General features: G+C 38.3%; 1 protein-coding gene across 2 annotated transcripts; it reads left to right on the top strand.

Annotated features, from left to right (window-relative positions):
• The first annotated feature begins 884 nt into the window (after window positions 1–884).
• Window positions 885–9,674, top strand: LOC119546494 (activating transcription factor of chaperone). 2 transcript variants are annotated; one of them, XM_037852793.1, is made up of 5 exons: window positions 885–1,052; window positions 1,952–2,242; window positions 2,302–2,412; window positions 8,282–8,571; window positions 8,631–9,656. In XM_037852793.1, the coding sequence occupies exons 2-5, from the start codon at window positions 2,074–2,076 to the stop codon at window positions 9,201–9,203; spliced, it is 1,143 nt and encodes a 380-aa protein (XP_037708721.1). In that variant the 5' UTR covers window positions 885–1,052; window positions 1,952–2,073; the 3' UTR covers window positions 9,204–9,656. The 2 variants fall into 2 exon arrangements, with proteins under 2 accessions (XP_037708721.1, XP_037708722.1); XM_037852794.1 differs by lacking the exons at window positions 885–1,052; window positions 1,952–2,242; window positions 2,302–2,412 and adding an exon at window positions 4,954–6,270 and having other exon boundaries at window positions 8,631–9,674.
• Window positions 9,675–15,856: the final 6,182 nt, after the last annotated feature.

Raw genomic sequence — 15,856 nt, 5'->3', positions numbered from 1 at the left:
GAAACGTAATGTAAAGACGTAGCAATCGTAGCAAACATAGTAATTGAGCACCTGAAATAATGCAATTCCTATTAAGGAAAATTGAGTTTAGCATGCTCTACAGCCCTGGTTTTGAGATGGGAATACCCCTTGCAGACAGATGTTGAAAATCCAATTTACGAAAAGGTGATGTAACCGTTCACACTGATACACTTAATGCGAAAGCTGCACGTTTAAGGCAAAAAGTGAACAAAAAATTAATAAACATATTAATTAATAAACAATAAAATTAAGACTTGGGCTAAACGCAAAAACCATATCTTTATTAACAAAGTTAATTAAATTTAAATCTTTTTTCAAAGCTACCTGTCGATACCCAGCTTAGGTCTGTTCAGACAAGTGGCTCATCTTTATCAGTGACTGATAATTTCTGATAATTTTTTGTCGTTGATTTAATATATTATTCGAAAACTATTGTATTAAATTTTTAAAATATTTTCAGCTATTGATTGATTGATCTGTACAGTAAGCCCTGTGATAGCAAAAATAAAGAGGAAATGGTCTTGTTCTCATAAACTTAATTTAATTCAATAATAACAATTGTACTTGTAAGTTTATCTGTGAATATTCAGGTGATTCTATTCTTTGATTCAATAACTGTTCAAAAGATGGATTTACTCACTAAGGCAAAAACATTTATTTAATACAAATATATTTATTTTATGTTTATATAAATGTAATGTAAGGAATTGATAACAACTTTATTCCAATATAATAATTATTTAATCTTTCATCCAATCCTTCCTTGCACATTTGAATTTAGGGGTAAAAGTGGTGGATTTTTTAGGGGAAATCCCGCAACGGCAAACGCCGATGCACCCTCTGGTAACACTAATTCCAACAACAATCATTATCGTTCCAAATGAAACGCAAAAAGGTCCAAGTGTTATTTTCTCCAACGTTTTCGGCATTTATATCGACGTAAAGATGGCTCTATAGATTGCGCGCAAGCAAAACCAAGCTGCACCTAGGTGCCCTAAACACAACAAAATGGAAACGTATAAAAAACAATCGTGAGTATGCCGCAAATCGAACGCTTGCTAATTTCGCAATGTCCCACGCACACTGCCGCACTTTGGCGTTGCACATTCATCACCGCTGCACGTGTGTGTGTGTGGGATCGGCTTGTATGGATTCTCGCTGCTTGGCCAATCCAAAGGCCATGTTAACGTGGCAAAAACAAAGCAATGGCAAATCGAATGAGGCATGCAACCAGGTAGAGAAATTGGCTGACGCAATCGCCTGCTGGAGTTGAGTAATTCTCGTTGCAAGTTACCAGCACGTGTGGAAAATCAAGGGATTACCATGACTCACCACCGTGGAGACTACCCCCCGCGGACATACCACAATGCATGGCGGAGGGTCTGAATTTTAGACTCCGAAACGTGTTGCGCTATCGCAAATGTCTTTGTTTACTTTCCCCACGGTATATACACATGTCTGTAGGTATGTACTTACCTTTCGGTGCATTTTAAACTACAAATTGGACTTTGATTAGAAAGGATCTCTCTGTAACAAACTAGATTTATATAATACTGATAAATAGGTACATATAAAACATGTCTATGTGGATAACATGCAAAAGTTTAATGAACGAGTCTCAAGGAAATATTAAAGTAATTAAAACAAGGGGAACTTTTCAAGTTTAAAAAAAAATTAAATAATTAAAAATCTAGCAAAGAGTTATTATGCACTTTAAAGTGCAAGTTCAAACGAGATTTTCACAGTATTCCTACGAAATTGCTCAGAATGCTAGAATGTCTAGAAGGGTGGCGATGACTGCTTATCAGCATGACTGGCGGTCAAATTAATTTGATTAGGGGGTCTTAACAGTGCGATTCATGCCGATATTGCCATGCATTTTTACTCACAACCAACTAATCCACGATACGTTTTTTCTAAACCTTTTCAGTGCCACCATGGCATCCTCACAACAACAAGAAACACCGCAACAACAACCATTCACATTCTTCGGACCGGACTTCAATTTATCAACAAAACACATATCTCTGACTTCTGATTTTGATTCTGAATATGGACGCATCATTTCAACAAACAATGGAGAGTTTACAGTTGCCCAAGGAGCTGTACTGGGACCTCAAGGTAGAGCCCCAGTCCCCAATATCGGCGTTGGGCTCCGATCTGCTCTCATTCACTGACTCAGTAGACGCCGATTGGCTGTGTGACGATAACTTTGCAAATGGTCTGTGCTCCTTGTTGCCTCCTTCCAGTGAAATTGCTTTAATGTGTTCTTGATTCCAGGCATTAGTCTTATTGGCGATGAAGACGCTCTGATCCTGAACGAGGCCGGCTCCCTCGAGCTGCTCAGCGACGAGGAGTTTGTTGTAGAGATCTTCGACCTGAAGGATGAAGGTAAAAGTTTTATTTAGTCTATTCGTTCTCTTTATCAAGAAAGAATGTTATTTTATTTGAAAAGAACTGAAATTTTATTATGGAAAGTGCTGACTATACTTTTCCTATGGACCCACATAAAAACTTTCTGAGATCCCAGGAAACCGTTCTTTTTAAAGACTAAACTTTTTTTTTGATTTGAGAAAAAGCAGCTATTTTTTAAGATATGGCGTTTACTTGTTTTAACTGGGCGGCCAAAGAAATCTGCCCCCAAGTTCATATTTGGTCTGGTAGTAATTTAACACATTAAAAAAAAATTCATAGTTTAATTTTAAAAAATGCAGTTTTACAACCTCATAAAATTAAAGCAACCTTTTACCAAGTCTCATTTGGGTAACTAAAAAAAATCTCGAATTTATAATTAAATGTTTATAGGAGGTCGTATAAAAATATCTCTTTCTTTAAAAGAAAATATATTAAAAACTAATAATTCTGATGTAGAACTAAATGTTTCTAAAAATGTAATTAATATCTTGAATAGCCAATTGCAGACTTATCAACCAAACCCAATTTGAAATAACAAGCAAAATCCATACTTAATAAATACAGCTAGGGGAAACACAAAATCGAATGAATAACAAATTCAATCGAACTTTGAACGTCTGCAAGTTGACGCAAAAACCTGGCATAAATGAATTATAGGAAAATATTACAATACAACTGTAATATAAATTCATTTTTTGTTGCTATATACCTGTTGCTTCTGCAGGCTATTATAGTCCAAGCCAAAAAAGGTTTTCAGTCCCTATATAGGGTAAATGCTCGTATTGATCAGCATGAACAAGTAAATGACGCCCGAGTCATTAAGGGGCCCGCACATCAAATGTTTTCGAACGAAATATACAAACAAGCGAAGTTGAGGAACCGGTTCGAGATTTGCTTTGTTTTCGTTACCGAATTCGCTGGCAGTTTTACCAGCGTATACTTATGTTGTTTTCACCGTGCTTTTTATTATTGTTTCTTAACGTGGCCCACAAGCCAGCGTTGTAATGGCCAATTTCGAGGCAAAAACAAAGGCAAAGAGCGAGAGAGAGCCATGAAATCGGAATCAGCTTTAGATCTGATTGCGTTGCTAATCACGCCTAGAGCGAGTGATCAGTGATCGGTCTCTCCTATTCGCTCTTAAGCACTCTCTTTAGACTCTTTGCTGGGGCTCAGCTGGCGCCTCAAAGAATTCCATAGATAACAGCAGGTTGTGTGCTATTTCACGGAGGAATTCAAACAAATCTCCGCATGGTGGGGGTTCTCTCTTCTCTCAAAACTTCGTAATATTCGATTGAAGGTTAACGTTATCGGATCTGGTTTGTTTGGTGGAAACCAAAAACCCTTCCTACAAAGAGAGGACTTCGGACCTTTCAAATACTTCGATCAATGAACCATTTTACGCAGTTATGGCTATCATATTTTTGGAGCTTTAAAGCGGGACAGGAAGCTTCTTTGTTTTAAAAAATTTATATTTATCCCCAAGACGTGCCCCCCATTTTGACACTGACAGTTTTTTGTGTTTTGAGGCTTGGCCAGGCTATAAATAACTTTCTTCAGGAGAGCAATCTCTGATTAAGAAATAAGATTATTGAACTGTTTACTCCAGTTGTGATGGTGTGAAAAATTAAGTGCAGTACGTGTTCAATACACATGACTACTGTCCTCTGCCCAGTAACAAACCTAACACTAAGAAGAACCCACCCAGTGACTCGATTGTGGTCGAGGGTGAGAGGTGACTGACTGCTGATGTACACATCAGTAGCAGTTGATAATAATATTTAAAACACATATACATACTTTGAATATGCATTTCTAGAAAAAGTAAAGCGGCAGAAAAGAACAGTGGTTGATGGTGCATTCTTGAGACATCATTTAGCTAAACTGTAAAAAGATATATCATGTTTTTAAGTTTTTAATAGTTGTTATATATACCCCCGAAGACGGTCATACATTTTTAAAGAGAAGTTCAAAACCCGGAAAAGAAGTAAACCAACTTACAGACTTGTTTTTCAAACCTGATCTTCAAAAGACTCGAATGTTAGTGATGATAATAAAAATCATATTACATGATTTTGAGTACAATTTTAATTAGTAGAAGATTATAAACTTTAATAAAATACGTATTCTATAGGAAAATGGTTTTGAAAATTGTTTCTACCTGTATAGTAGATACACCCATCAGACCTCAATTCTTTCAGAGAAGACGTAAAGTTGGTGTGACTTTCACTTGACCACAGGTCAGTGAAATTGATACTTCCGCACCACTGTGCAGAGTCCGTTGGCTTGAAGCGCACTGGCTCGTGCTGCGACTGCTCGACTGTCTCTGCTGATAGCATCTCGGGCTGGAAATAAACCCACAGATTGATCTTAATGCAGGGCCTCTCTCTGGGCTCGGCCGACTTCCCCCAGTATCATTCCGCTCACTCTGGCCTCCCAGTTAGTCGAGCAAAAACCTGGCGCGCTCTGCGATCGGAACTCAGTATAAATCGTTACTCAGACGCGAGCGTTCGGATCGAAACTCGGCTTTGACTTCGATTTCTGCCGCCCCCCGCTCCCAACCACCCCGTCTTGAACAAAAGCGACCCAGAACAACACAAAGAAAACTGCCCAAAGCGAACCGAGACAATAATAAACAAGCTGCGAAGTAGCAACCACACAATCGCACGTCTTGACGTTTATAAAACGCTCAAAAGACAAATGAAAAGGCAGTCGCGAAATATTAAAAAAAAAAATTGATTCAAATAAGCGTTGTTATAATTTGTTAAATGGTTTTGATGAAGGAAATCTGGCGTGTCGTTAAAATTAAGTCTAAGAAACTTGTAAACTAAGCTAACGCGCCCAAATTCGAAGCCTCATCGAACTTTGTTAAGTGAATTGCTGGCTGTGAAGTGAAGGCCTTTTGAGCCACTCCAAAATTTTCAACAACAGCAAACAAAACGGCTAGAGTCCGCTTAAGGCGACCATCGAGTGCCAACTATATGTAGCCCATCCCGGGAAAATAGACAAACCCACGATAACGTCGCGAGCACCTGGAAATTCGAGTGCGGGCACCAAGGACTTTGTTAGCATGATACCACACTGTGGATACCGTTACATGTGGAACCGTGAAATTGTGATAAACTCGCAAAAGTTGGTGAAACGACGTTAAGCAGAAGAATCCAAGTTGTCCGACCACGCCGAGCATTTTGCGGCAGCAGTTGGATCCCACGGACAGAGCAACAGGAACCGAAGGACAGACAAACATTTAAAAGCCATAACTCAAATACTATCATAGAGTTTTAAACTTTGAAAACGTTTTTTGCGTTTTGGCACCAGTCGCGTTCAGATTTAACTTAAATTTTAACCGACAGTTAACCTCAAGTTGGCAAAAATCCGTACTATTTGTGAACGGTTTTTTTGTGTTTCTATTTACCCAGCCAAGTGCTGGACTTATAACCGCTTTACCAGCACGTTCTCAAGCCTATTCGATTGTACATTCAAAATTGACTCTGTGATTTTTTACTTTTCTTTTGTCAATATTTTATATATATTATTTACTTACCATTTATACGAAAATTGTTCATATCATTATTTACAAAGCGCATATCTTTAAAAAATTATTTGTAGGTTTTTGTCTAGATTTAGATGATTTTTCATTGTTTTATATTTTAGTCTAGTGTTTCTTGACAGTCTTGTTTATAGTTTAGATTAGGTCATCAATCTAACAATACATTTTTTCTGCCCATCCTTTACTGCCTTTACTTGAAACTTGAAATACACTTTCCTTACACTCGACAACATAACGATTCACTGCTGCCGCAAACATGAGTACATATATATTCATGCAAGCCTATGGTTAGTATACAGTTGTTATGATATGAATATTTTCCAAACATAATATTAACTTTGGGTTGCTCAGTCAGTTTTTTTACTCTGGCTCTTTGACCACTTAAGGTGACTTTCAGGGCGATCCGGTTTATCAGTGAATTGCTTCGTACTGCTTTGGTTTTTTTTATTGATCGCATTCAGTAAAATATTTATATAATTCATTTGCATATAATGACTGGACTTGGGCTGGGTTTGCTGGAATTTCTTAATTCGGAATTATCTGGAAACAAACTTTTACTTCAACTAAAGATATATTACTATTTAATAAAATTATGCCAGGATACACAATTCTTATTGGATTTGTAAAAATAATTCCAAAATAATTTAAAAAAATTCCAAACGCTTAGCAGCTGTCTTATACAATGGGAATTTTACATTAGTTTTCTTGATATTCCCAGCAATCTAGGCTAACCAATCCGAACTAAACTGCATATTTATTTGTCTATAAAGTCATTTTTGCGTCAAGGTTTTTGCTAATCATGTTCCCATTAAATATTTATATATATAATTTATTTTTTTATTTTCCTTACGATTGCTGATATAGTTGTCTCTGTCGTTTTATTTGATAATTCGAATGGCAACATTGTTTGCTTGGGTGAACAATGGCTTTTTCACTAGCTCTATAAAATAACTCTTTAAACTGCTCCAATTTAATATTAATACTACAAAAACTGCAGAATTTTTAATGGTATCAATAAGGTTTTTATAACTTAAATAAAAATAATATTATTGTTGAGACTTCTAAGTAATTTTTTTTCGTTTTCGTTTCATAGCCTTTATGATTGAAGTGGGTATGGGTATTGAGCTTGTTGTTGCGCAAAAATGCACAATGAAATATAATTTAATATTCTAATAAAGCAGGGCTGGGCATGGTAACAGCACAGTTAAAAATCACATTTTTATGTTAATCAAATAACGCAGCTACACTTGCTCTGCTTTCAACGTACTCAAGCGCAGCTGTTTGCGAGGAGATTGCTATATAAATGGACTAACGACTGACAGATCGATCGATGCGAAACGTGTTATGCTAATGTAGAATCGATCTTGGGAGAGAGGTGAATGTTTAGCCCAAGGTGTCGCTGGGTCAACTTTTACAAAGTAAGCAGGTGTTGCAACAATGCTTCTGGAAGGTTGTACTCACAACCAATTTCCCAGCGATGTGATACTTTGCTCTCACTGTGATTTGATGTCAGTCCATTTGTATCAAATAATAAAAACCCATGTCGTCGAACTTTGTTCAATATAAGTGGTCTTCGTCGCTCTCCAATAAAAGCGAATTGAAAACAACAGCAAATCAAACGTATATTGAAGAAAATATGCCACAATCAATATGTAAATGTTTACTAGAGTTCTGAACGAGATACGAGCATTGGTTGCGTCCTTCACTTCAATGGAAATAAGTTTCAATTGAGAGTGGAAAAATATAGAAAACAACAATTCGCTTTGACAGAGCTGAGACGTAGATTGTGTTTATGAAGTTGGAGAAAAAAAGAAGGGAAGAGATCAAAACCAATTAAAACTAAGATTTTCAATATTATTAAAATCAGAAGCACCATTAAATTAAAATTCAGAGGTCTATGTAAATCGAAGTTACTTTACAAAAAAAATAATTTATTCAGTATATGAGTCAGTCCATGTACGGGCGTGGCCCCTAGTTAAGCTGAAATTAAAACTTAACTTATTAGGAACTACTAACATTTTGTTTATGACAAAAACAGGTATATCTTCCAAAGGAAAGGCACTTATCATATTAGAGGACAAGAAATTCTTAGGTTTAACCATAGATGAGTGGGCCATTGGCATAGGTATCACATTGTCCCATTGCAACTTTCAATAGTTCAGATTGGGAAAACAATTTACAAACGTTTTAAAACGATGAAAAAGATAGAATAGTCTTCTAGAATACAATGTACAAAATAATCAAAATTACATCCTAAAAGTGCAATTTCTAAAGTTTTACATTTTTCTATATCATTAGAATGTCTTCTGGACCAAAAGGCAACCATTAACTGCATCGACTATGAGAGGAACAGCTATCAGCCCATCATCGATGCTGTCAGCCAGCCGATAATTCCCGTAAACAAAGTACCATTCGCTGCATCTTCCGTCGCTGCTTCACTCGTTTCTTCCGCCGATTACCAGCTCGGCGATCCCCCATCCCTTGTTCTGCAGCAATTGACACCGCCGCAGTCTCCGCCCCAATTCGATGCTTACAAACAGCCAGTGGAATCGCCACAGCCCGTGCCTGTTAAGGCCGAGCAGAAGGTGGTAAGTTTAAATACACATAATACCAAACAATATGATCTTAACGAACACAAATCTTACAGCAATGCTATACTCCTGATGCCACAAGTGCGGCAGCCGCCACACCCTTCAATTTCAACAACTGGGTGGGCGGCAGCGAAATCGCACGCGAGAACCAACTGGTCGATGATATCGTCAATATGCGCGCCAAGGAGCTTGAGTTGACCACAAACTGGCCGCAGTTCAATGACGACTGCGAATCTCAGGCCTCTTCCTCGCTGGATAGCAGGAGCACAGGCAGCGGAGTAAATGGAAGCATCGCCGACGTGGACGAGGACTGGCTGCCAGAAACCACCAGCAGTTGCTCCTCCCCAGCTCACACTTCGGTGGAGCAGTCTGTGGCCAAGCCAAAGAAGCGTACTCGCACATACGGTCGCGGTGTGGAGGATCGCAAGATCCGGAAAAAGGAGCAGAACAAGAACGCCGCCACACGGTACCGCCAGAAGAAGAAGCTCGAAATGGAGAACGTGCTGGGCGAGGAGCATGTACTGTCCCAGGAGAACGAGGAGCTTCGCCGCACTCTGCAGGAGCGTCGCAACGAGATGCGCTATCTGCGCCAGTTGTTACGCGATTTCTACCGAAACCGCAAGCGCTAGGCTTTATCCTTTGTTTCATTTAGATTTCAATGTCGTTTGCAAAGTTATCGTTATCGTTAGACCCAACACTCTCCCACATTCTCTTAACAACTGCATAATGTTTCAATGTAACCCCCATAACAACAACAATCACCAGCTTACCCAAAGCTTTGGAAAACAATTATGCACGCAGTCTGTCTTGGCCCTCATTTTTTGGCACTTATGACGAGTCACCGAATTCCGAAATATCCTATGCCAATGGTGGCCAATGGCAAGCCTAAACCCCATGCGATACAGGTCGATTTGCATTCTCGAAAACCTTTTTGAGTTGTTTTTTGTGCGGATTGGCCTGTGACGCGACTGCTGTACTAGTTTGAAAACCATTTTATTTTTTGACAAATGTAGTAGATTTACTTTATTGATTTTTCAACAGTATGTAATACAGAATATTATTCAACATGTATCAGCAATAAATCAAAAGGGTTTTTAAAAGAAAAATTATTTACGGTGACGTGATATTTTATTGGATGTTCCTTATAAATAAGCGGTAAAGGAGGTATTTCCAAGATTTTTAAAATAACTTGGTAAATTTAGGTGTTCATGATTATATTGCTATTGCATTATATATTCCTAAAAGGATAAATTGAAGATACAAAAATACTAAAAACCGAAACATGTTTGTGCGAGATTTTATTTATTTTTGTAAGTGACCAAACCAACAAATTTTGTTTTATAACACCTTTTGGCACTTTAAAATATATATTCACAATTTTTTTCAGATATAATATCCAGTTTTCTAGCGGTTCAATCGTGCCACAACTATCAGACTGATTTATTATTTGTCCTAAGGATAACTTTCAACTTCATCTGCCTTAATGAAAACTTTCCCTAATTAATTTGCAATCAACAACTTTCATAAATCCGATCCACTTGAAAGCTTCTCTGTCCCTGCAGACTTTGGATAGGTACTCCAACATGCTGGATGTCAACGGAAGCTAGGGAAACTACTCCACCATGTGCATGTCCTGAATGACGTGGGCATAATCGGATTATGATTATGTCGATGAATATGAGGCGGTTATTATCGCCAAGTCTCGCTTCCCACGTACTTGACAAAGTGCATTGAAATTAAATCAGCGAATGCCAATTAAATGCAAAATGGAAAAACAAAGCAAATAGTCACAGATGGAGATTGATATGGTCCAAATTGTTACACCGGGGGCTACGAGCAGTCGACACCGAGAAGTGCGATACCAAAACAATCCCTCACTGCTGAGATTGGGGTTGGGATATGGGAATCGGCATGGGTTGCTTTGGGATTTGCTCGCCAGGACATTTTGACTGATGAGCCGGCGACGTGAGCCATACAACTGACTTGGCTTCTTCGGTGGCTGGCGCTTATTCTTTGGGTTTCACTACTAAACTAAATTTTCCACATCGTTAATTTATATTAATATGATTTCTGTGTCAACGGTCGATGCGCCTGCCGTCTAGAGCTCGCCTTCCAAGGCGTCGCCATATAGCCGGTGAGGTCTGGGTTCCGGGGTCTGAGGTCTCGAGCTACGAACTCCGATGTCGCCGATGTCGACTCCCGCCGTGTATGACAAGGCATACACATCCACAGCCACATCCACGTTGGAGCCCATGGAGGTCGCCGGCGCAATATTTATCTAAATTGTTATTTTTCACACTCACGCAGTTCAATGAATTCGTGAAAATTACGTTTGGGACTTTGTGTTTGCTCGTCGCCGAAGCCATCCCCATCCCCATCCACATCCACATCCCTATAGCCCCGTCTTCATCGAACTTCGATTCCTCAGCCGAGTCCACGAGCCGAGTGACACTTTAAGCGCCTGGTTAAGTATATTGGCATAAAATTCAATTTCCCTCCTTTGTGTTAATCCTGTTATTAGCTGCCATCCTGCTGCTGAATCCTTTTCATACGCTCCCCTTAAATGCCAGCACAACGCATGAAGCGCCGGACTTGGGATGGTGGCAAATTTCAGATTGGTGGATGGGAAAATCAGATTTTTTGATGAATGCTGATCCGGCCCTCGAAAAAGAATGAACTAGACCTGTTGCTTACATACCTACATATGTGGCCGCCTTGTTAAAGGATTCCTTTTTAATTATCTGCGTAGCGAGAAAAAATGATGACTTGAAGGATTAAATAGGAAACTGAAATATTAAGCAATTCAAGTGTTTATGAAACAGTATATCAATTAATAAGATATACGATTGAATTTTTATTAAAGAATTTCGGTTAACTACACAAGTTTATGTGAAATATATTCAACATCTGGCACACAAGCTAAGGTTTTGTAGTTCAATAGATTATATTCCAAGGTTTTCAAAAATATATGTTTGCATAACCCTATTACAGAAAAAATGGGTTAGAACTTTTAGTTTTCAATATACTTGTGATCCGATTTTTTGATGAATGCTGTTCCTGCCCTCGAAAATGGATGAACTAGACCTACATATTTGGTCCCCTTTTTAAAGGATATTTATTAAATTTTCTGCGTAGCGAGAAATATTGATGACTGAAAGGTCTAGATATAAAACATATATATTAAGCTATTCAAGTATTTATGAAACAGCATAGCAATTAATGAGACACTGGATTGAACTTTCACTTAAATATTCCGGTTAACTACCCGTGGTTGTGTGAAATAGAATCAGCATCACTCGAAAAAGTTAAAATGTTCTCTTCAATAGATCATTGTCCAAGGTTTTTAAAAATATTTGTAATGATATAAAAATTAATAGGTTTCTTTATAGATTTTAAAACTATAATGTAATGCGTTCATTGCAGAAACAAATGCGTTGAACTTTGATCTTATAGTTTTCGATATGTTGCATAGGGTTTGAAATATTTGTGTGGCCAGTAATCCAATGTATCCATATCAATTTCATGTGAGAACACACATTTGAATTCACAAATAATCATTTAGCAAGCAAAACCATTTTGATAATGTAAAATAAAACGGCTTGCTGGCAGCAATAATCCCTGGAGAAGTCGCAGAACAAGGGGAGATGGAAATCAACGTCATCGTTAAATTTAATTAGGCATCAAATGACCAAGCAGGCGAGCTAAATCAAAACCAAATGGCCTGAAAGTGACCCAAGTGCAGGCGAAATTCAACCGCGTGGCCCAAAGGGCGGTCGCAACACTTTAAAACACAATTAAAAGTCAAAACGTCACTGTAAATGGAAGCCAGTGGGCAACCCTCTAACCCTCTAACCCCCCAAGGACCGAAGAGTCGTCAATGAGGCGCCATAGGGAAAGTGCTGATGCGGGATGGAGAACATGACACCCGTTTTACATAACATTTAACAGAATTATAATGAGGCGCAGAATGGGTGTTTATCGGCTGGGGTGGGATGGCTCTATCCCCTGGCGAATGTTAATGAGATTGTGTGAGGCATACATTTTATTATTTGTTTAAAGGATATCAGAGGATCTCCTCTGCGAGCCGCCACTGTGGCTTATATAACTCGTATCAGTCATGAGTGAGTCATTCCCACAAGATAACCGCATTAGGCGTCCATTAGAATAAATTCAATTACCGCTTAGCAGAAGTAAAACCGAGGAAAACTATAAGAGAAATGGTGGAGTACGTATACTTACTTTATATAATTACCACGCAACACACAAATAACCAAAGTGGTTTATCCCAGCGTGGTGCAACATCTTTTTCTTTAGATGTTCATAATTACAGAGCGGTTTCTTTTTGGATTTAACTTTATTGAAGAAACTCCATTTCAGTCTTTTTATGCTTAGTATGTTTTCTTCATAACAAGTTACATTACAAGCTAATTTTATGAGCCAATCCATTTGTTTGATTTTCGTTTTCCCAATTTTCGCTCGCTCTTATCTAATCGCATTGAGTGCGAAAAAGTTACTGTACCTCTACTTATCGCAACCCGCACACACATTTAGCTTACCCAATTTTCACACATTTTCTATTTTCATTTTCAGCTCTTAGCTTACGGCCATAAAAATAAAGTTAAACAATATATGTAGCCCAAGTCAAGCGGGTTGTGATACGTTCAAAATGCGGGTCATTTCAATTCAATTGTTTTACTTATTGTATTGTAAACTGAACCTTATGAAGGGGGTAAAAGGGTTGCAATGCAAGGCAGAGCGTGAAAATATTTAACTAAGTGAAAACATACCCCACATTATTCCAAAAAGTTAATTTCAATTTGCAGATAGATTTCAAGTTTTTTTTGCTTACAAAAAATGGTAGTTTGTTTTACCTATATCAAACAAAAAACATATAATACTAAAAAAATACTTATCTTTAAAAAAATGTATGGCATGAGAATGCAACATTCTGCCGATAAGCTTTAAGCGGAAATTCGATATTGATAATGCAACGATTTTTCATCACTTTACTTACCCGCTCTTCAGTCGCTTTGCAACTTGCCACATACAAAAGCAAATGCAATTTCACGGCTATTTGAATGGGACAAGAGAAAAAACATTTTCCAATAATGAAATAAATGAGCGCAATTTTCAATTTGCCATGCAGATGAGCCACAAAACCTAGTTGAGAGGGAGTCTTCCCAACGGAAAGAGGCCGCAAGTTCCATGAAACAAGTTGCATCGTGGCGGGGCTTTAAGCCGAATGCATACAGTTCGAAATTGAGGCGTACAATGGGGTTTTTGAAGTACGCCATGAAGTACGCAGCATGTGCAACAATTAGCGGTATTTCGAGCTTTCACCCCCCAGGCATATCTTTACCGTTTACACGTAGCTCCCAGTGCCCCAGAGTACGTGACATTTTGGCAATGGCCGTTGCTAATTTTGAAGGGGTACAAGTTGAAAAGAAGACAAATGCATGCGTTTTTACACTCTAAACTTTTATAGCAATTATGCTTGTTTAGTTATCAATATATTTTATTTTAGTTTGCATTTTATTTTTTAATTGGTACTGGTTTATTGAAAAAATTCTAAAACCTAATACATACTTGATTTTTATAACTGAAATAAAATATAAAAAAAAAAAAATGTATATCCCTTAAGCTTATAAAGTCCTTAGATCCTAATCATCCATGGTAAATTGCTGCTCTTATATTAGCATCACATCTAAAGAGCGTTTATCTCTCATCTTGTTTGCCGAACTTATTTAAAAAGGAGTAAACTAGAACACATTATGAGGATTCCCATTTCTTTTTTGAGTTTTTCGGTTTCTTAATATTAGAATATTTTTTCTCAAGTTGGAAATTAAAGAGCACAAATTGATAATATTGTGATAATTGAGTTTAATTTTTCTCATTATAAGATTTTCCCAAATTTTGTATTTAAATTCAGTCCTTTAACTGAGTGTAAAAATACTTGATTTGAGAACGTCACAATTTTCTTTGTGTATAAAATTCGTATGGTAAATTTAATAAGTATTATTTTTCTCTCGGTAAATATAATTTAAAAATTGAAAAAGATAGAAGAGAACGAGGTGTCGCGAGATATTACTCTGGGTAAGATCGAGATAGCTATATATAAAACTCTAAGAAATAGAAAAAGTAGAGAAACGCAACGTATCTATATAGAAATAATCCCGAAACTTCATCAATATGATCATAGTATCTTATCAATTCCTTTTCTTCAGTGTACCGTGCGCAGATAGGAAGAATCTTGTCAGGCAGTTGAAAGAGTTCGGGACACCACTTGAAACTCCCCCTCTTTTTCAGGGGAAGCTACACAAATGTACATTTAATTAGCCAAGAGCGAACCATTTCAGTTATCCGCCTACTCCGTTGCCCGATTTGTTTTGCCAACTGAGCGTTTGAGAAGGGCTTCGAAAAAAAATAAAAGACCAACTGTCCCCAGTTCTGCGTGCATCATTCTGCTGATGAGCAAACAAACAGTGAATAAAACTCGCGGCACTTGAATCCTTAGGAAAATCAAAAACAATTAAAGTTTGTTCAAGGAAAACAACAAACAGAACTCATCAGCATGCCATACACACACGCACTCACACACACGGTCATGTGTGTAAACATGATGTATGTGTTTTCCCATTTTCCACCCACCGACCCACTTACCACACACACAGGAACACACACACACGCCGCAATGAACAGATAACGTTGCCTACTTTTGCGCGCTATTCGCCAACGCAAACAACTTTCTGCGTGACGTCGTTTGACGTTTGCTTCCACGCTCCTTTCCACCCACCTCCCCTCTTACCACCCCCTTAACACCCCCCCCCCCCCCTTTCTCCACTGCCCCACCGATAAATAAATTTGAACATTTGGTGTAAATGTAAATAGATTGTTCTCCCCTTACACCACTACATGCTTAAGTATGTGTGTGTGGGTGATTAAAGGGTGGCCATGTCAGGGGCGTGGGGAAAATCCAGAGGGGGGGGGGGGCAGGGGATCGCCTGTTGAGGGCCAAAGGGCGTCGCTCATTTGCGGCCTGGTCAAAGCGGCGCCAGGCAGACGCCCAAGTAAACTGAATCTCTCTTTCGCTCTCACTTCCTCTTTCTTCCGCTTTCTTCTCCTTTCCCCTTCCCACCCCCCTTCGCATCGTAATCGCTGGCTATGTGTAAAAATTAAAATATACATTTCCGTTTCCCGTCTTCTCGGTCCTTTTGATGGACACACACGAAGACGAGCTGGGGTTCATATTTTAATGATTATGAAGTGTTTCCGATGGCCTTGG

Source organism: Drosophila subpulchrella, chromosome 2L (assembly GCF_014743375.2).
Source record: "Drosophila subpulchrella strain 33 F10 #4 breed RU33 chromosome 2L, RU_Dsub_v1.1 Primary Assembly, whole genome shotgun sequence".
Taxonomy (NCBI): Eukaryota; Metazoa; Arthropoda; class Insecta; order Diptera; family Drosophilidae; genus Drosophila; species Drosophila subpulchrella.
Note: the sequence above shows the minus strand (reverse complement) of the source record. Positions and strands in the feature narration are given on the sequence as shown.

What these genes read in the sequence shown, in the direction of transcription:
- LOC119546494 (XM_037852793.1), top strand. Translation starts at nt 2,074, where the DNA reads ATGGACGCATCATTTCAACAAACAATGGAGAGTTTACAGTTGCCCAAG. An exon ending in CTTCGACCTGAAGGATGAAG is followed by an intron (nt 2,413 to 8,281) that starts GTAAAAGTTTTA and finishes CTATATCATTAG; the next exon opens with AATGTCTTCTGGACCAAAAG. An exon ending in TTAAGGCCGAGCAGAAGGTG is followed by an intron (nt 8,572 to 8,630) that starts GTAAGTTTAAAT and finishes CAAATCTTACAG; the next exon opens with CAATGCTATACTCCTGATGC.